General features: G+C 39.4%; 1 protein-coding gene across 2 annotated transcripts; it reads right to left on the reverse strand.

The window, feature by feature from the left end:
• Nucleotides 1-3,578: 3,578 nt before the first annotated feature.
• Nucleotides 3,579-21,588, reverse strand: LOC309976482 (uncharacterized protein). Of its 2 annotated transcripts, none has more exons than XM_082862091.1 (5): nucleotides 21,503-21,588; nucleotides 12,872-13,070; nucleotides 10,492-10,618; nucleotides 10,122-10,217; nucleotides 3,579-5,389 (listed from the first exon to the last, which is right to left on the reverse strand). In XM_082862091.1, the coding sequence occupies exons 2-5, from the start codon at nucleotides 12,884-12,886 to the stop codon at nucleotides 3,825-3,827; spliced, it is 1,803 nt and encodes a 600-aa protein (XP_082718217.1). In that variant the 5' UTR covers nucleotides 12,887-13,070; nucleotides 21,503-21,588; the 3' UTR covers nucleotides 3,579-3,824. The 2 variants fall into 2 exon arrangements, with proteins under 2 accessions (XP_082718217.1, XP_082718216.1); XM_082862090.1 differs by having other exon boundaries at nucleotides 10,492-10,642.
• Between the last annotated feature and the right edge of the window lie 568 nt (nucleotides 21,589-22,156).

Here is a 22,156-nt window from a genome sequence, read left to right on the forward strand (position 1 = left end):
CTTGTTCCATATTCTGTAAAGTATCCAAAAGTATATGGAGTTAGGAATGCTAATGTAGATTTATCATGTAAAACCAGCTTACCCATCCCCTAAATACATAACCCAGGAACATCCAGAAGACAGTCTCTTCAATGAAGCTAATCTGGCTACAGAAAATGGAAGTATACTATTATAAGATTCTGTCACTATACACGAAGAGGTATATATAATAATACTTATACTGACAAGTTAATGATACATGCTGTAAACTAAAGGAACCACTTAAATAACAAAATTATGGGGAATTCCCTGGTGGTCTAGCAGTTAGACTCCGTGCTTCCACTGCTTGGGGCCCAGGGTTCAATCTCTGGTCAGGGAACTAAGATCCCACAAGCCATGCATGGTGCAGCCATAAATAAATAAATAGATAAATAAATAAATAAATAAATAAAATAAGCCAACAAAGAAGATAAATAATCATAAGACATACTCAGTTACTCCAAAAGATGGTAGGAAAAGGGGAGCAAAGAATAGATGGGGGCTTCCCTGGTAGCAGAGTGGTTAAGAATCTGCCTGCCAATGCAGGGTACACAGGTTCGAGCCCTGGCCCAGGAAGATCCCACATGCTGCGGAGCAACTAAGCCCGTGCACCACAGCTACTGAGCCTGCGTTTCACAACTACTGAGGCCTGTGTGCCAGGAGCCTGTGCTCTGCAACAGGAGAGGCCACCATAATGAGAAGCCCGTGCACCACAACAAAGAGTAGCCCCCGCTTGCTGCAACTAGAGGAAGCCCACACACAGCAACGAAGACCCAGCACAAGCCAAAAATATAAATTTAAAATAAATAGGTGGGATGAATAGCAAATTGTACATTTTTAATCTCAACCTAACTACATTCTCACATTAAACATAAATGATTTAAACACCCCAATAAAAAGACATATTGTCAACTCGATAAAAAAGCAAGGCCTAACTATATGTTACCTTCTAGAAAACCACTTTAAATATTAAGTGACGAATAGGTTAAAAGTAAACCATGTTAAATAGAGATGTGAAAGATATAAAAAGAAAGTCCCAAGTCAAATTTCTAGAGATTAAAAACTACAATTTGAAAGAAAACATACACTGATGGAATTAATGGCAATTAGACATGGCATAAGAAAAGATTAGTTAACTTGAAGACACAGCAATAGAAACTATCCAAAATGATACAAGGGGCTGTGCTGGGGGGGTCTTAAAAAGCATGAGCAGTTTTTTAACCTATTAGGGTATGCAAAAGAAAAGACCAGTGAAATTGATGACAAGGCAAAAACTCACGTACAAAGAGAACAAAAGCTAATAAAAGCTTTTATTAAAAAGAGAAAAGACTTGAGTTCTCAGCCAATGGGGTAAGAGGTATCATTGTGAGGAACACCAGGTGGAAATCTCTCAAACTGCCCTCCACTCTCTTCTCAAGATAGTGAATGAAGAAACAATATTATGGGAGGGCTTATAAAATATGAACATGTAACATAAAATATTTTTTAAACCCCATTACACATTGTTATAATTAACATGTTAATCACTTCTCTGCCTTTTTGATCCAATGGAATACAGTTATAACTTTTTATACAGTTATCATACTGTCCTTGTTTGCTCAATCTAGCATTGCCAGTTTCTGGTCACTTCTGATTGGTTTTTCTCAATATTGGTCACACTTTCTGGCTTTTATGCATGCGTGGTAATTTTTGGTTGGATGACAAACATTGTTAATTAATGTGTTTGCACTCCTATAAATATTCTTGAGGTTTGTTTTGAGATACATTAAAGTTACTTGGAAACAGGTTGGTCCTTTCTGATCCTACTTTAGATCTCAGTTGAGCAAGACCAGATTGCTTATTGGATGAGACTCAGCCAATTAACAATGAGTGCCTACTCTGTCAGGCATTCTAGACATCTGGTAATATAGGGGTTAACAGAAGGTCCCTAAACAGTAGAAGTACTTGTTACTTCTTCATGAAGCTTACAGTCTAAATTTTACAGACTATAACTTACATTCAAGACCTTATATTTGAGCACAAACTCAGGAAGATGATATTTGATATTTGTTATATTTCTGCTTTGTATTGAAACTGATATAGCAATGTTTATACATGATCTAAGATCCTCATATATTCCACATTAAAATCCTTAAGAAAACAATTGAGATGTTCTCTTCAAGTAATTCTAAGTTTTTACATCATGTGTTTTTTAAAAATCATTTACAATGCCATTAAGATACCTCATCTACTTACATGCCTCCACTCCTAGCTTCTCCCTAAGGGACCTGACCTCATGCTCTTCCTCAAATCCCAGTTTTCCAGCAGTAGACTTGGTCTGAACCTTAATGCTACATCAGTTTTATGCCAGTCCCTACTGACATTACTCCTGGCTACAGCTCAGTAATTATAGAGATTCTGAAAATATTTGCCAGATTGGTTAAAGGCCTATAGTATTCCAGTCTAGAACCAGATTGAGCCCACACTTCCAGAGCCCCTTGACCTATTCCCAATCTGATTCAGTCGATCCAGCTCTGTGAAGTATGATACCAGGCCACAGTTGATTCTATTATGATCTACTTTTCTCTTCCTCATGTGACACTCAAACATGTAAGACTCGAGAGTCCCTTAGTTGAGAGGAAATGGAACCACCCCAACATTCTTCCTGACATCTATATCCATTCCATCAATGAGGCAAAGGGAAGGGTTGGGCAGGGAGCCATCTCCAGAGGGAAGAATGCAGCTGAATAGTTATCCAGTTTAGATTTTCATATTCCCAGGATTCTGAGAATAATTTGGATAATCAGAGAAGAGAGAGCTAGGATGGAAGCAAGAAGAGTCATCTTAATTTGTGTTCAAATTGCCCATTTTATTTTCACGTTTTCAGGAAAAAAACTACCAAGAGTTATGTTGGAATGTATTTTGTTAGTTAATTTATAGGTTTAAATTACTAATTGTCCTTGGGCTTTCAGTTCATTTTGCAAACCTGATTTCACTACCTTTTCAAGTCTAGAAAATTTAAAAAATCACATTTATAGTGACCTTTATGGTATAATGCTTAGTCTTATTTATAAATTGAACTTAAGCTCATTCAAGGACATTAAGTTATATTTATGAATTTAATATTCATTTCTGTTGTGAGGGAATTCAGTTGTCTGAAATAATATTTAAATAAATTTAGAGCCTAAGAAATGCAGCAGCTAATCATATATTGGGTGGGCATTGAAGATAATTTTTTTTTAAAAAAAGAAAAAGAATCCACAATTAGGAGAAATGAGTATAACATGATAACCTTAACCAGTGATGTGGGGTAGACTGTCTTTCTCCTTAAAATTATGGAATCATAAGCATAGTAACTAGGAATATTGTTCAAGGTTTCCTGTCCAAAAATATACATCAGGTATATTGTGTAATGTATTATGAAGTGGGAATTGGTACATAAATCTCTCGAATGTTTCTCATTTTCACAGGCTTTGCTTCACAAGAACTTTAGTAAGATATTCCACAATTAGTGTGTTCACAGTGTTTTATTTGTATATGATTTCATCAGCTAATGGATGGGGCAGAAAAACCTGCCACATTCACTGCCTTCCAAATTTCTCTCCAGTATGTAATGACACCTATTGAGGGAAGGACTTTACCACTCTCATATTTTTACACACTATAAGCTCACTGATGACCTTGGTAATCACTGATAATAGGATCTATCTTCCAAAACACAGCTTTCCTAACCTCTGCCTTCATAGGTTTGCTTTTTATACATAACCATATAATCAGCTATACATTATTGCTCAAGGCTTTTCCAAATAGAATGTACCAGTTTTTTCCTATGTGTTTTTTGTGACATAAAATAAGATATAATTGACCACTGAAGGCATAACCACATTCATTGCATTCATGAAGTTTCTCTCCTGCACAAACTCTCTGTTATCTCCTGAGGGTGCACCTCTGGCCTCTGGCTGTTCCATAAGGGCTACATTCCTATCTGCTAGGAGCCCACTGATGTTTAATGATGTCTGAGGGGTTGCAGAAGGCATCTGCACAGTCACCATATTAACAGTGTTTTCCCCCTGCATGAGTTCACTAGTATCTAATAAGCTGTGACCCTTTGTGGAAGGAAATTCCACCTTCACTGAATCTACTTGTTTCTCTCTTGTGTGTGTCCTCTTATGTTTAACCAAGCATGACATGTGGGAGAAAGCTTTCCCACACTCATTGCATCCATAGGGCCTCTCTCCCGTGTGAGTTCTTTGATGGACAATGAGCATTGTCTTTGTAGTGAAGGCTTTCCCACAGTCACTGCATGCATAGGGTTTCTCTCCTGTGTGAATTCTCTGATGTTTAATGAGTCCTGATTTCTGTGAACAAGATTTTCCACAGTCAGTACATACAAAGGGAGTCTTTCCTGTATGAAATCGCTGATGTGCTATGAGGCATGCCTTCTGGCTGAAGGCCTTACCACATTCAGTGCATCCATAGGGTTTCTCTCCAGTGTGAGTTCGTTGATGTATAATAAGATTGCCCTTCTGTATGAAACCTTTTCCACATTCACTGCATATATAAGATTTCTCTCCTGTATGAATTTTCTGGTGCAGAATGAGCTGTGATTTTCTGGAGAAACCTTTCCCACACTCATTGCATACATGGGGTTTTTCTCCTCTTTTGTTTCTCTGATGTATAACGAGCTCTGCGTTCCTAAAGAAGGCTTTGCCACATTCAGGACATTCATAGGGTTTCTCTCCTGTATGAGTTCTCTGGTGTTCAGTTAGCTTGAACTTTCTGTAGAATGCTTTCGCACATACACTGCATACATGGGGTTTATTTCCTGTATGAGTCTTCTGATGTTCAGTAAGCTGAAATTTCCTGAGGAAGGCTTTTCCACATTCACGGCACTCATGGGGTTTCTCTCCTTTGTGAGTTCGCTGATGTTCAGTGAGCTTGAACTTCTTGGAGAAGGTTTTCCCACAGACACTACATCTGTGGGGTTTCTTTCCTGTATGAATTCTCTTATGTTCATTGAGCCGAGACTTCTTGAGGAAGGCTTTCCCACATTCAGTACATTCGTGGGTGTTCTCTATTTTGTGTATGTCCTGATGTTTAATTTCAGTATGAGTTTGCTCATGATCAGCATGGAGAAAGGATCTCCCATCTCCATTAAACTCAGCAGACTCCATTTTTTTGCAGCTTGTACTCAGGTTGATTACATCTAAATATAATTTCATAGTTTTCCCATGTAAATCAAATACATCATGATTTGGCCTCAAAGGAAAACAACTTTTGCTCTGATAAATAATATTCTCAAATGCATTCTGTTCATAACGCTGTTCCAACATCTTCAGTATACTTTGGTTTTGCAAGTGTGGCTGCATATGATCATCCACTTTATCAATTTCTAGGAAAGAGAACAATTAACCCTTCCATGAGTATCATATGGAATAAAACTGCTTCAAAAATACCTTGGGGGACTTCCCTGGTGGTCCAGTGGTTAAGACTTCACCTTCCAATGCAGAGGGTGCAGGTTCGGTGCCTTGTTGGGGAGCTGGGATCCCGCATGCCTCATGGCCATAAAACCAAAACATAAAACAGAAGCAATATTGCAACAAATTCAATAAACACTTAAAAAAAATAACTTGGAGTGAGCTGGCTCTTTAATGGAAAACCTATGATATCAAATATAAAAGAAATTCCAAGCATAAAAGTACCTTATCTTTTTTTAAAAAAAAAACAATTGTTAAATATATATAAGATAAATTTTACCATTTTTAAGTGTATATTTATGTGGCATTAAGTACAATCACATTGTTGTACAACCATCATGACCATTCATCTCTAGTTCTTTTTCATCTTCCCCAACTGAAAAACTCTGTATCCATTAAACACTAACTCCTGTCTCTTGGAAACTGTTAAAGACACAGTAATATAAAACACCAAACAACCCAAAAGATAACAGCCGTCAGGGTAAAAATTGTTTACTTTCACTGAAGCCATATTCTATGGGTGGAAAGGGAAACAATAAACAAATAAGATAAGGAATAAAGTAGGCAGTTCCAAGTGTGACAGTGGTTTGAAGAAGCAAAGGAAATAAGAAGTGGAAGATATCAGGATTTATTTGGAAGGAAGGATAAACAAGACTCACTAATGGATTTGATGTGAGAAGAGGTAACAAAAGAGGGAATCAAAGTGCACGCCTGAGTATTTGGCTTGACCCATTGGGTAGTTGGGTAGTGCCTTTTAACAAGATGAGGAATATTGCCGAACTTCAGAATGTGAGGGAAACCAAGTTCAGAATGTGAGGGAAACCAAGTACATTTTGAAACATATCATTTTTGAGATAATATCCAAGCACAGACACGGAAAAGCCAGTTAGATGATAAGACTTGAGTAAGGTCTTGACTGAAAATAGCAATGTGGAAACATCAGTATGTAAATATTATTTAAGGGGACTTCCCTGGCAGTCCAGTGATCAGGACTTGGCATTTTCACTGCCATGGGCCCAGGTTCAATCCTGGTTGGAGAATTAAGATCCCGCAAGCTGCACGGTGCAGCCAAAAAAAAAAAAAAAAAAACCCAAAACAAAGAAGTATATATTATTTAAGGTCAGAGTATTGTATGAGATCACTTTATGAGAAACATGAAGACTGAAAAAAGATGAAGGCACAGACGAAAGCTTTAGTCAGTCAACATAGAGTTTTGGGATTCCTAGAGCCCTCTGAAGAGACCCTAACATAACCACGCTGGTAGAGAAAGAAGACGTGGGTGTTAGAACATACATCAAAGAGGCAACTCAGAATGTTGGATATACAGGTCATGATTTCAAGAAAATTCTAACAGACTCTTGGGTGCTCATCCTGTTGATAAAACTTGCCATTCTTCTTCATTAGGTAGACCATCATCAAATTTACTTTCCCAAAGCACCAATCTCACATTCTAACCTTGCATGGAGCTGTGACACATTCTCATACATTCCCACAGAAAGGGACATGATGATCCTGATGGACTTTCACAACAGGCTAATGGGGCACAGTCTTTTTTAGAAGCAGATCTGCTGCACCAGACATGGGAATGCTCACCTTCTTCACTATTCTGTACCTGTATGGATGTCATGGTGGAATTTTTCCCATTTCATTGTCCCTGATATACTAATCTCTCAACTTGCCAACAATAGCGTCTTCTTCCTTAATCATACAGTAATGTCTCTGCTGGCATTAATTAAAGGGTCTTATAGGACCACCTTCCTCCTGAATCAAGATGTGACAATTTTATCTTTAGTTTTCCTTAGAACATCTAGCTATACCTTATTATTTCTATAATGCTGCCACCGAGGTTAAAAATAAGACTATCTAGAGTTAGAATATACAAAACCTAACCTCCACCATGCCTCCTTTATTATTAACACATAAAAGTCACAACAGTAAGCCTGGTGATAAAAGTTTACATTACCGTGATGTACCCAGTTTATCTAAGTTTCCACTCCACTAGCTCCCCAACAAATACTTTCAAACATTGGTCTCCACATGGCTGGTTTCAGGCCAATCTTTTGACAGGCCCCACATGGCCTTGCACTTTTCCAGTTTCTTGCCATGTTTCCTTGTCATCTTAATTCAAAACTGAGCTATTTCTCTCACCTAAGATACTTTATGATACTATCACTCTTCATTCTCTCTATACCACTTTAGGCTACTTTTCTTCTAAATTTCTGAAATAGTCTCTATATTTACGATTTACTTGAATTTTGTACAGCCTTCAATGATAGCAGAAACATTTCACACCTTAAAAAGCTTAATTTGTAAATATTACATGAAGATTTGTTCTAGCTTTGTTCATAAAATCTTTGCTCTGAAAGACATTTCTTTGTTTCCCGCTAAATTTAGTCTCTTCTATCAAAGATACTTAGCATCATCTTCTGTCTTTTTCCCCTCTCACACTCCATATTGTGGGTTGAATATGTCCCCCAAAGACATGTTTAAACCCTAACCCCTAGTAGCTATGAATGTGACCCTATTTGGAATCAGGGTCTTTGCATATGTAATCAAGTTAAGACCAGGTCAAAATGGATTGGAGTGAACCCTAATCCAATGACTGGGGTCCTTCTAAGGAGACAGAGATTTGGCTACAGACACAGAGACATACAGGGAGAAGGTCATGTAATAACAGAGGCAAAGACTGGAATGACGTGTCTACAATCTAAGGAACATCAAAGATTTCTGGCCAGTACCAGAAGCGAGGAATAGACAAGAAAGGATTCATTCCTAGATCTTTGAAAGGGAGCATGGCTCTACCAATACCTTGATTTTCAAATTCTAGCATCTAAAACTGTGAGAATACATTTCTGTTGTTTCAAGTCACACAGTTTGTGGTAATTTGTTACCTAGGAAACAAACATATCCCATATCTACTTAAGTGGCAAATTCAGTCTTTATTGTTCCAGAATCTTCTCATACCATCCTCAAGCTGGGTTGAAGTCACCAACAACCAGGTCTCACATCTGGTTTTCTGCTTCAACACCTGCCTATTCCAGTCTATTTTCTACTGATAGCCAAGGTGATACCTCTAAAACATAAATTATATCCCGTCACTGCTATACCCTAATCCTTCTAAAGGTTTTCTCATTAGGAGGAAAATCAAGTGTTTGAAATGGATGACAAGGCCCTATGTGACCAAATGACCTATTGCAAACCCCCAGTTATGACCCCATTGACCTTATCTCTAGTCATTTTCCATGCTGATGGTTTGGTGTTTACAGTCGTTTTCACCACCAGACATAGTATCTGTGTATTTTTTCCCATTTACTTTTATTGTGATAAATTACACATAACACAAAATTTACCATCTTAATCATTTCTGAGTGTACAGTTCAGTGTATTAAAATGCATTCACAATGGTGTATAACCATCACCACTATCTCTCTCCATTAACTCTTTTCATCTTATAAAACTGAAACTCTATTTTTGTTAAATTTCTGCCTCCTCTTTGAGAGTGGGGACTTAGGTGTTTGATAGAAGAGAAATTTCTATGTCATAGTAATATGGTCAACTGGAACTTAATGCCATCAGACTATGAGGAGGAAAAAGATAGCTTTAGGGAAAAGAATCCAACAACAAAATCTAAAGTTTAACTAAGAGAATGATTAATTAACAAATATAAAAAGGAACTACAGTAAGGTGGGCATGAGGTTTTATGATTTCGTTTAGGCTAGGAAATGAGAATGAGAAATTTTAGAAACGTCTTTCCTAATTACACAAAGAACAGGAACAGCAGAGGCATTAAATACGGGAGCCCAGAGGGTAGAGAAGATTCAAGGTAATGCCAGGATTTAAGATGTACAGAAGTACAAGAGAATCTCAGTTTTAAAAAGGATGTTGGAAAGGGATTTTCTGGGAGGGAAGATGGTTCTAGTTTCTCACACAAAAAGAGTGAACTCATTGGGAATTGCCATGGAGACAGGTTAAAATATATGGTACCAGCAGGTATATTAGACAGTGTTAAGGGACATGTCAATTGCAAGTCTCCACAAAGAGCTTAACACATTTGAATAAAATAAGGTTTTATAGCCTATGAGACAGAGCAGAGGGATGACAACAGAACCTTTGAAGAATCTCAGAGGGGGTAAAAAGAAAAGTCAAGTAAGCAGATGAATACACATTAAGAGACCACATTACTACAAGAGTAAGGCACCTGAGGTGCAGTTGGATGTCGTAAAGGGAAATAAATATTTCACAATGGAGCAGGAAGGTGTATGAGTCAGAAGACAATGATGAATTCAAAGTTCTGTCTTAGAAGAGAGACACGGAAGGAGGAATTTCATACCAAGAGATGTGAAAGGAACATAAAATCATACTCTAAAAAGTGAAGAATGGGAGGATTTGAAAAACCAAGCAAGAATAATCCTAGGAGGGGGAAAGTTGACATCTAAGAAGAAATAAACAGGGATTCATTCCAAGATGAGATAAAGTGGTATACTTTCCTCTAAGTTCTTGCACAGAAAAAGAGCTCTCATATGAGGAAAGGGATACATGGAGGCTGTTTCTGTATCCTCAGACACCCTCACCACTGGGATGCCTTCTCTAAAGGACTAGAAAGTGATTTCCACAGCCTTCCCTCTCTTGCTGTTCTCTCTCACTTACCTGGATGGGGGTGACTGTGAACTTCATCTTCTAAGGTCCATGATGGTTCTCCTTGTTCCAACGTGGAGAGTATATCAGGTTTGTTAACTTGATACCCTGTTCGTGGGAAATAACAGAAGACTTAGGCTCATCAAATGGCACTAGGGATCTGTGATGCTATAAGAATGGTACTCTTTAGGGACTGCACGATCTGCATGTTTGGAAATTAAAGGCTTGTCTCTAAAACGCGGAGAGATTATACCTTCTCATCTGGGGCCGGGGGGAGGAGACTGAAAATCTTCCACTTCAGAGCACCACAGACACAACAACTCTTTCAGAAGCTGAAGAAAGAAAAGTCACCGTCCAAGGGACACAGGGGAGCCGTCCTCACCTACGGACACCAGGTTGCTATAGTTCTCCAGCATCACGTCCCTGTACAGGTCCTTCTGATCAGGGTCCAGGAGCTGCCACTCCTCCCATGTGAAGTCCACGGCCACATCCTTCAGTGTCAGCGATCCCTGTAACAACATAGTCCATGTGCCCTGTAACAACACAGTCCATGTGATAAGAGTGTTTCTCTCATTATTGAAATGGAAGGTGTGAAATAATAGAAAATATATATAATGTTCTCTGTCCCTGGTTGCCGGCTTAGCGCTCCTAAAACCCTTGTAGTCTCCTAAGTGATAAAAGCACTAGGAGCATATTTTGTCCTAACATTTGGTCTTTGAATTCAATCCTAATCTGACACTAACAACTCAGAGTTACCATCAGGCTCCACAGGCTAAAGAGCTCAGTCCCACAAGACTGCCTTCACTTCAGCCACCAGTCCAAAGTCCCAGATTCCAGGTTCCCTGCACTTGTGTCCAACTTAGCTACAAATTCGGGGGTTCTCATAAATTCCCAGCTAAGGTTTGATAATTTGTTAGAACCACTCACAGAACTCAGGAAATTATTATGCTTACTCTTATAGTTTATTATGAAGGACACAAATGAATGGTCACATGAAGAGGCTCATAGAGCCAAATCTAACATGGTCCTGAGTGCAAGGGCCTCTGTCCCTGTTGAGTTGGGGTGAGTCACCATCCCAGAAAGTAGACTGTTTGCCTACTTGGAAGCTCTCTGAACCCTGTTGGGGTTTTTATGGATGTTCCATTACATAGGCATTACTGATTAAACCACTGCCTACAAGTGATAGAGCTCAATCTCCAGCCCCTCTCCTGTCTACTGAGATCAGAGGTAGAGCCAGAAGTTCCAATCAAGGCTTGGTCTTTCTGGGGATCAGCTCCCACCCTGAAGCTCTCTAGGGGCCCATCCTGAGTCACCTAATTAGCACACATATGGCTCAAAGGGGCTTGTTATGGATAAAAAAAGACACTCCTATCTCTGAGGAAATTCCAAAGGTTTTAGGAACTCTGTGCCAGGAACCAGAGACAAAGACTATATATATATATATATATATATATATAAAATTATACCACAACTAGTCATTTGTTTAATTAAAATAAAGGCAATTAAATAAATAAAGGCAATAAGGAGGTGGGAGGTAACAACTAGATTATTGGGGTATTCTCTTTCATTTATCAAAATTTTATAAGCAATTGAACTTTTTCTGGTTAAATTTTCCTTATTACTTGATCAATTATTTCATTTTTAATAGCTCTATCAACTTGGGAATTTAAATTTAGTGTCAATACATAATAACCGTCATCACACACAAAAATACTGGTACCTCGTTGAATGGCACAGTAGCAGTACCACGATTAGATGTAATTGCTTTAAACTGACCAAACATCAATTTGATGATTATTATTTTGCTAGTTTCAATATTTAGATGAGTTCTTCTTTTCAATATAGCTCACTAATTTTATTCCAATTAAATATAACAACATCTAGCTCTTTCCTATCTACACAAAATATTTAACTTTTTGGGGCATGAAAAGTACAGTAATAACTAGATTTTGAACACATGGAAGGGCTCTGTATTTTCTGAGATAAGGTAAAGTTCTAAAGCAAACTGTGGAGCTCAAAAACCCAAGCCATTACCAAACAAGAATTTATAACTCCCTGTGGCCAAATCTGTACTGAAACACCCATTCTACAACCTGTTCACAGATGTCCTTTGATAACTGTGCAAACCTTACATTTTCCTGGGCACTTTAGGTTTTATTCAAGGATAAAACCAGCCCAAAACAAGTGTGGGTATATAAGTCACCAAGCTGTGGTCTTTTGAAAAACTGTGTGCACTGAATTCTACTTGGTCTAGTCCAGCAGAGGACTCAGAACAATCATATAAGAAACAGCCATACACAACCTGCTTGTATATGTATCAATATTAGAAGAATGCTGTGAACACAATGAATGTTATCACCTCTAGAAAGAAACCATCAAAGAAATTTCCCAAGACTTAAGTACCATGAAATAGTGACATCTCCTGAGGAAATTATCTGCCTTCTCCTCAGATTCAATGCATATCAAATAACTTATCATGATTCTCTGGTTGCAGTGGCTGACAGATTACATGCAAGTTGATGGTTTATGTAACCAGGAGGGACCTACAGAGTCATACATTATATACCAACATTGGTCATGTAGTACGAAATCTACGAACAATATATACCTGATTCTACTTCATCATGATTTTGAAGGTAGTTTATTTCTCCCCAGAGCCCATTTTTTCCCAATTTATACTTTTCATTTAATTGGACTGCTTTTTTTTTCCAGCCTTCTGGAAATCCATGAGGTAATCAAGAATAAAACAAACCAAAAGTCACCTGAGCCTTCATCATTTTCTTGTTTTGGGAAATGCCAAGTAACTAGGATGTTGTTTTTAGTCTCTTCTGGATCTGCCCTAAGTTTCTGTTCCAAAATCTCAGTCTCAGGTAACAGATGTCCCACGAAATGACCATATGCAACTCCAGGAACCTCCTCCTCATCCTTTACTTGATTTCTCTTGCTCCTCGAAGCCAGGACCTGTGGAGTGAAGAGTAAGTTCATTTGTGAATTTGATTTTTGTGAATTTGTGAATTCATTTGTGAATTTCATTTGGGTGATATATTCCGTCTGGGCCCAGATGCTGTCACTGCTGTTGTTCACCCACCTTAAGTCAAGGCCAGTGCTTCTAACTGTCCCTTTATTTGATGCCCCTGAGGCAGTAAAACATAACAATCTAAATGGAGAGAGGTATGCCTTCTGTGAAGTATAAGTAGCATGAATGAGAAAGGGAATATGGGAAAGGAAAACCAGCACAGCACAAAGCCTGGCAGAAGAATGGCAGAAGACTTCTCACACAGATCAGTTTTGGGAAAGAAGACATATAGAAGTGAGGCTCTGGACATTTTTTCCCCTTAAAATCACGTGTCCACATACTCCTTTGTAGTGGTTTGAATGGTGCCACCCCCCCCCCCCAAAGATATGTTCACATCGTAACCCCATGAACATGTGAATGTGATCTGATTTGGTAAAAAGGTCTTTGCAGATGTAATTATAGGGATCTCAAGATGAGAACATCCAGGATTATCCAGGTAGGCCCTAAAATCCAATGAGTGTCCTTATACCAGACACACTGAGAAGAAACACACAGGGAAGATGAGACCATGTGAAGACAGAGGCAGACATCAGTTATGCTGCCACAAGCCAAGGAATGTCTGGAGAATCTGGCAGAAAAGGAGAAGGAAGTGAATGGACGTTTGGCAGGTGTGCTGGAGGTCCCTAAGATGACGCCCAGATTCCGTGATTCCTTAGGACTCCCAAGATTTAGCACATAACTGATTTATTACCATGAAAGTATACAAGGCAAAATCAACAAAGGGAAAAGGTGTGGCAAAGTCTGGGGGAAAACGAGGCACAAGCTTCCAAGAGTCCTGTCTCCATGAAGTCACAGAGGATATGCTCACTTCCCCAGCAAAAAGTTGTAATAACTCATGTGAAATGTGTTAGCCTATTAGAGACTCAGTGCCCATGGCTTTTATGGGGGGCTATTCCTAGTATATACCAAAATTCCAGAATCCCAGAGGAAAACACGTGTTCAAGACAAACCATATTGTTTGAAAGAAGAGTCTTGGCACAGTAAGCCACTCTCGATAGGGAAGAGTGGGAACCCTCCCAAAATCTAAGTTCCCAGATGCCAGGGGAAGGCATCTTGTCAGCAGGCCTTTCCAAGGAGAACAGTCTCAGGTCAGCTACGTCAACTCTGCACAGCAAGGAACCAAGGGTGTCTGCTACAATATATTAATAGATTAGAAATGTCACATGATTGCCAAAATCGATGCTGAGAAAAATATTTCATAAAAATCCAACATCTAGGGCTTCCCTGGTGGCGCAGTGCTTGAGAGTCCACCTGCCAATGCAGGGGACATGGGTTCGTGCCCCGGTCTGGGAGGATCCCACAGGCCATGGAACGGCTAGGTCCATGAGCCATGGCCGCTGAGCCTGTGTGTCCAGAGCCTGTGCTCCACAACGGGAGAGACCACAAGAGTGAGAGGCCCGTGTACAGCAAAAAAAAAAAAAAAAAAAAAATCCAACATCTATTTCAAATATGAGCCCTGGGTATGTCAGGAATTCATTACTGCCTTAGCATGAAAAAACAAAACACGACCTATAAGTTTTTTTAAAAATATATACTACCATCTCCATCTGTGTCTAAAACACAAAACAAGAGTATGTGTTGTTTGTGGATACATACACATCTAGTAAAAGTATGAAAATATGCATAATATATAACAAGATAGCAGTTATCCATGGGAAAAGAAGGGGAGAAATAGAGGATGATATGACTTAAGTTGTATCTGTATATCTTTCAAAAAGAAAAAGAACCATAATAAAAAAACAAAACTGAATAAATCCCACATATGTCCAGCTGAAAGCCAGAGATAAAAGCACTCATTAAAAAGACGGGTGGGTTTGTGTGTGTGTGTGTGTGTGCGTGTGTTTGCGCATGCATGCACGTGCTAGTGACACTGACATTAGCAAAAATGGTGGAGTAGATACCTCCAGGGGATTCCTCAGGAGCACTAAAAAAACTGACAAAAACTGTCAGAATCAACCTTACTGGAACTCTGGAAGACAGTCAATGGTTTACAGAAATAAAGTGAACACCTGACCAGGAGTAAGGTCTCTAAAACAGGAGACTTTTTATGGCATTCTAAATTAGCCTTGTCCCCAGTATTCGTGGTGTGGATGGATACCTGGACCTGTAGGGAGCAAAGTAAATCTTGTCCCCAAGGAATTGTTTGTTTTGACCTATTTGTGGGTTGCCTAAAGGACTGACACAAGAGGCCTGCATACAATAGACACACGGAGAAGAACATGAGCTTTCACCTCTGTCTGGTACTGAGGCTCAGCAGAAGCAGGAAAAGAAGCCTAAGGCACTGTTATAAATGGCCTGGCTAAGTTTGAAGGATTGCCCCAAACGAGCCAATATGCAAAGAACTTAAAATCACTTTCTTTTCTTTTTTAAACTCAAAGAGTTCTACAGTGAGACACATAAAGTTCAAACTATCAAAAGCCAAAGATAGAGAATCTTCAAAGCAGCAAGAACCAACTGTCATATGCAATAGATATGAAATAAGATGAACAGCTGATTTCTATCAGAAACCACAGAGATAAGAAGGCAGTGCGTTCCTGGGACTTCCCTGGTGGTGCAGTGGTTAAGAATCCACTTGTCAATGCAGAGGACACAGGTTTGAGCCCTGGTCCGGGAAGATCCCACATGCCACAGAGCAACTAAGCCCACGCACCACAACTACTGAGGCTGCCGTCTAGAGCCCACATGCCACAACTACTGAGCCTGCATGCCACAACTACTGAAGCCCGTGCACCTAGAGCCTGTGTTCCACAACAAAAGAAGCCACTGCAATGAGAAGCCCACACACTGAAATGAAGAGTAGCCTCCTCTCGCCCCAACTAGAGAAAGCCAAAAATAAATAAATAAATTGATAAAAAGAAAAGAAAGAAAAAAAAAAGGCAGCGCCTTCTTAAGTCAAAGTGCCAAAAGAAAAATGTAGGAGGTAAAACTATTAAACTCTTAGATGAAAACCTAGGCATAAATCGACCTGACCTCAAATTTGGGCAACAGAGCCTTAGATATGACACCAAAAAATACAAAGAACAAAACAAAATAAGACTTCGTCAAAAAATCTTTTTAAATTTATTTTATTTATTTATTTTTGGCTGCATTGGGTCTTCGTTGCTGCGTGTGGGCTTTCTCTAGTTGTGGCGAGTGGGGGATACTCTTCGTTTTGGTGCACAGGCTTCTCACTGCAGTGGCTTCTCTTGTTGGGGAGCACGGGCTCTAGGTGCGCAGGCTTCAGTAGTTGTGGCTCGCAGCCTTAGAGCGCAGGCTCAGTAGTTGTGGCACACGGGCTTAGTTGCTCTGCGGCATATGGGATCTTCCTGGACCAGGGCTGAAACCCATGTCCCCTGCATTGGCAGGCGGATTCTTAACCACTGCACCACCAGGGAAGCGCCTAGACTTCATCAAAATTTAAAAGTAGTCTGTATAAGATGCTACCAAGAGAGTGAAAAGGAAACCCACAGAATGGGAGAAAATATTTGCAAATAATATAACTGATTAAGGGTCTAGTGAGCAGAATATATAAAGAACAATTACAATTCAATAACAAAAAGACAATTTAAACAGTGGACAAAGAGACTTGAATAGACATTTCTCCAAAGAACGTATAAAGATGGCACATCATTTGTCATTAGGGAAATAGAAATCAAAACCACAATGAGATACCACTTTATCACTTCATAACCAACAGCATGGCCATAAAAATAAATAAAATAATAAGTGTTAGCAAGGATGTGGAGAATTAGATTCCTCATACATTGCTGGAGGCAATGTAAAGTGGTGCAGCCTCTGTGGAGTACGCTTTGGCGGTTACCCAAAAAGTTAAATACAGAATTACTAGCAATTCTGCTCTTAGGTATATGCCCAGTAGAACTGAAGACAGGTATTAAAACTTGTACTCAAATTTCGGAGCTGCTCTACTCATGATAACCAAAAGGTGGAAACAACCCAAATGTCTATCAACAGATGAATGAATAAAAAAAATGGGGTGTCTATTGACAGATGAATGAATAAACAAAATCCATAAAGTGAAATATTAGCCATAAAAAGGAATAAAGTACTCAAAGGAGCTACAACATGAACCTTGAAAACAGTATGTTACATGAAAGAAGTCAGAAGTAACAGGCGACATATTATATGATTCCATTAATATGAAATGTCCAGAATAGGCAAATCTATAGAGACAAAAAGGCATTTAGTGCTTGCCAGGAACTGGCGGGGGAGACAGGAATGGGAAGTGAGTACTTAATGGATGCATAGTTTCCATCTGGGATGATAAAACAGTTCTACAACTAGATAGTGATGATGTTTGTACAATGTTGTGACTGTACTTAATGTCACTGAATTATACACTTTAAAATGGTTAAAATGATAAATCTTATGTTAAGTGTGTTTTACCACAAAAAGAAATTGATAGAATTATATAAAAGAAAATTGATGTCTGTTACATGGCGGAACATTTTAGTGGAATATTTTAACACTGTATACTGAAAATTTCAAAATAGTTATCATTGGTAATGAAAACTTTTACTTCTAGAAATTTCTGCAAAGGAAATAATGGCATAAGCATGCAAAGATACATATTCCTATAAATTGTGTATATATATATACATAAATGTATACATAATATATTTATATTTATATATTTATACATAAATGTATGCATAAAGTATTATATAGATGCAGTGATAGAGGATTAACTGATTAGTATAAACTTTCAATGGAATACTGTGCAGCTATTTAAAACATTCTATATGTAGTGAAAAAATATGTAACTCAAAGTTATATGTAGCATAAATGTTTTTCTGCCATAATACAAAATGTGTAAAACATGTCTGAAGAAAAATGCACAACCTAAAAGTTGAGAGTTATGTGTTATTCAAAGACCTTACGGGGACTACAGCCTGGGAGGCAACCTCTCAGTAGCTGAGGAACTGCTGAGGTAAGGTAAGGAGGACCCAGGACATATACATAAGTTTTTGCTGAAAAAGAAATATGTAGTTGAATGTGAAAAGATAACTGCTAATCACAAAAAAACCGTATCTCAAGTTAATGATTTTAGTGGTTTTCTATGTATGGGAAGATGCAAGAGTCTGGGCTCGTTGAAATTATTCCTTAGATATGCATCTTAACAATCTAGGGCCAGTATCCTGTTTTTCCCCATCCTGAATTCCCCTCTGGGTGCACCATGGTTGGGGTGGGGGCGTGCTGATGCAGTGGCTGATGGCGGGCAACATTCCTTGTTTACTGGAATGGCAGGTGACATTTTTGTGTGCATATATTTATACAGACATATCAAAAAAATACCGATACCAAAAAGTTAATGTGATTATACCTAGATATTATTAGATAGGTCATTTTATTTTCTTAATTATCTTTTCACAAGTATGTAAAATATGTGTAATAGAATATAAAATTATTGTTGCCTAATTATTACTGTAAGTTTATCGTCTTTTAAGTTTTCATTACAAAAAAAATGAGTAAATGACATGAGTAATAAATTTTACAAAGTATGAAAGTACAAACACAGAAAAAGAGCAGCTGTTTATTTCTACCATGTATGTGCCACTAACCGTCACAATTTTATATATTTTAATTCCCTTAATTCTCAGCAAACTTGAGAGAGGGACTAAACTTTTATTTGCACAAATGAAGAACAAGACTCAGGTTCAGTAACTAAATAAGTGTTCTGGACCTGATTCCAAATTGTGGTGGAGGGAAGGGGGTCCCCCCCATACAACGAAGCAATTCTCCTGACACCAGCTGGGCATCCCACTTCAGTTCAGTTCTGACACTATCTGCCCAGAGACAGCATCAGATCCCACAGGTTAAGGGTTCAGTCACACAAGACTGCCCTCCCACCCCCCCTTCACCCACCCACCATCACATAAGATGCCATTCTCAAGTCCAGATTATTACCTGTACTTCTGACCAACTGGCTATAAATCACAGGTTCCCAAGATCTTCTCCTCAGGTTCAATTAATTTTCTAGAGTGGCTCAAGAACTCAAATATTTTACATACTAGATTGCCGGTTTATTATAAAAGAATATAACTCAGGAACAACAGGATGGAAGAGATGCAGTGGGGAAGGCATGAGGAAAGGGTATGGAGTTTCCATGCCCTCTCCAGGAAAGCCACTCTCCCAGTACCCCCACAAGTTACCAACCGGAAGCTCTCTGAATCCCTTCCTTTTAGGTTTTTAAAGAGGCTTCATTATATAGGCATGATTGAGTAACTGGCTGGCCATTGGTGGTTGATTCAATCTCCAGCCGTTTCTCCTCCCAAGAGGTCAGGGAGTGGGACTGAAAGTTCCGACCCTCTAATCACATGGTTGGCAGTACAGACAACTAGCCCCATCCTTAGGTGCATTCCAAAAGTCACTCCATTAACATAACAAGAGACACCAAAATCACTCTCAAAACTTTGAAAAGTCCAAAGGTTTTAGGAGCTCTGTGCCAGAAACGGGACCAAGACGAAATATTTCTTATTGAAAAATCACACTATCACAGTTATTCACCCAAGTCATCAGTAAGAGCAAGAATCCAGATTTTTAAAAGCCAGATTCATTTCATTCGCAAATCCATACATTTGTCACTGGGACAATATTATTTGGAAATGCTCAGATCATCATTCACTTGGAAAATATAAAGGAATTAATTAAGCTATTGGAAGAACTGTAGTTGATAGAAATGCTTAAGTATTTAGGGGAAAGTATACTGATGTCTGCAGTTTACTTTGAAATGCACCAAAATTTTTTTTAAAAAAGAAAGAGGGACTTCCCTGGTGGTCCAGTGGGGAAGACTTCGAGCTTCCACTGAAGGGGGCACAGGTTCCATCCCTGGTCCGGGAACTAAGATCCCACATGCCGCCCGGCGAGGCCAGAAAAATAAATAAATAAAAGTAATTTAAAAAAAAGAAAAACAAGATGAATTAATGAATGGAGGGATGGATAGATAACTGACAGAGCAAATATAGTAAAATGTTAATGGTACAATCTAAGTGGTGGGTATAGTACAGGTGCACTGTAAAATTCATTCAACTTTTCTATGTTTGGAATTTTTCATAATAAAATGTTAAGTTCTTAATTTCATAATGAACTGTTGAGTTGGAAAAAGCTATTAGTAATCATAAAATTTCAGTGTAGTAACCAAAAAAGAAAGTATTTAATAATATATTTTTAAATTGTTTTACTATGTTAAAGAAATTGAAAGGAGATAAAAATTAGAAGAAAAAAAAAAGACCCTAATTTCAATTGCAACAAAGGCAAAAAACCAAGAAGGAGATGTGGGTCAGGGAAACAAACCCTCGAGTAAATACCAAATCCTAATGTAATCCTAAAAGTAATAACTAAGAGAATTTGTATTATGGAAATGTTTAAAATATGAAATTAACTTTTTAAAAAGAGGCAAATTACACCTGTTTCCATAGTTTATCTGAATTATGAAAATTAAGAGAAAATAACAAGACAAAAATTGAAATATACTAACATTTGAATAAAAGTTGGGAAACAGAATTTGACGGACCAGAAGTGTTATTTTACTGGTGTCAAAAAGAATCTGAAGGGCTTCCCTGGTGGCGCAGTGGTTGAGGGTCCACCTGCCGATGCAGGGGACACGGGTTCGTGCCCCGGTCCGGGAAGATCCCACATGCCGCGGAGCGGCTGGGCCCGTGAGCCATGGCCACTGGGCCTGTGCTCCGCAACGGGAAAGGCCACAGCAGTGAGGGGCCCGCGTACCGCAAAAAAAAAAAAAAAAAAAGAATCTGAAAAGAAATATCCAAGTAAACTCTCAGTAAGGAGGAAAGAAACCTCATCTTAGAAAGTTTACCACTTTAGATTTGCTTAATGCTTGATCTCCCTAAATTTCGTATCCGGGGGGACGAAAGGAGAAGGTGATGTAGCACCCTAAGGAGACTTCCAAAGCAGTCCTTGGAGAGGAAAATGGGCTTCAAGGACTGAAGGGAATTGTAGCGTTCATCTGGTCTATCTCACCCCTGGCTACTCCGTCACTGAGCGCCAAATTAATTCAAACACCACTTACATTGACAAATACCAACCCCCCTCCCGTTCCCAATGACTGAGCCTTACTAACAAAGTGAACTGCAAAGACCCCAAACTCTGACCTCAGGACTCTGAGTCCTTGATTTCTATGGACCTTTAATGCACGACCACGAGAGCTCCCCCATGCCCGACAGCAAAGGCATCCCAACTTCAGACCCATGGTGCCAGACCACCAGCTCTCCCCGCGGACTCTGCGGCTCCTATCTACACGGACGCCCACAGATCCTCTCTCACCCCTTAACCTATCCCACGGAGAGAGTCACACACTGACCTGATTTCCTCTTGATCCCACTCCGATCTCCTAGCGGCTACACTTGTGAATCCTCTCATTTCGGGTTCTCTAAAGCCAGTTTCGGCACCGGACTACGGCGGCCGATGAGGGACTGAAACTTTTCTACGCAGCACGGACAATTGGACTTCCGGCTTCTTCTTAGAGGGTAATGTGTCTGCGCCCTCTGCGCCTCGCCTCCCCGGGGGCAGCCATCTTTGAGTATTTATCATTCAGAACAGAGATAGCTGTTTCTGCGCCACTAATCCGGATGGCTCGAGACCAGTAAAAGGCCCCTGAACTGTTCCCTCACCCGATACTTCATTCCCTGTGTGGCGAGGCTGGAAGAGTTGCGAACAACACTGCACAAGGTACATAGTTTCAAAGGCTCGAGCTTATACAAGGCAAACATGGCGCGGGCGCCGCCCACTTCAGCGGCCAAGAAAGAAACGCCCAATGAGCGCGGCCATGCCAGAGGAATTGCAGGTGTCCGTACAGCGGAGAACACTCCCCCTCTGCCCCCAAAGTGAACAGGAGGATGGCCCGCCAAGCTTGGGTAATAGAAGGGCCCATGACAAGTCCCTGCATCTCAGCTTGTGAGGTTAGACTTAGCAGGTGAGTGCGGGTCAAAGTGTGAATTCATTGTCGAGGTTGTCT

The sequence above is a fragment of the Leucopleurus acutus genome (genome assembly GCF_964270905.1).
Source record: "Leucopleurus acutus genome assembly, chromosome: 20".
Taxonomy (NCBI): Eukaryota; Metazoa; Chordata; class Mammalia; order Artiodactyla; family Delphinidae; genus Leucopleurus; species Leucopleurus acutus.

Bases quoted from the DNA above. Each gene is read 5' to 3' on its own strand.
- LOC309976482 (XM_082862090.1), bottom strand. The intron at 10,218-10,491 runs GTGAGGACGGCT...TCCCACGAACAG, and splicing joins TAGCAACCTGGTGTCCGTAG to GGTATCAAGTTAACAAACCT. The intron at 5,390-10,121 runs GTAAGTGAGAGA...TCTCTTTCCTAG, and splicing joins TCACAGTCACCCCCATCCAG to AAATTGATAAAGTGGATGAT.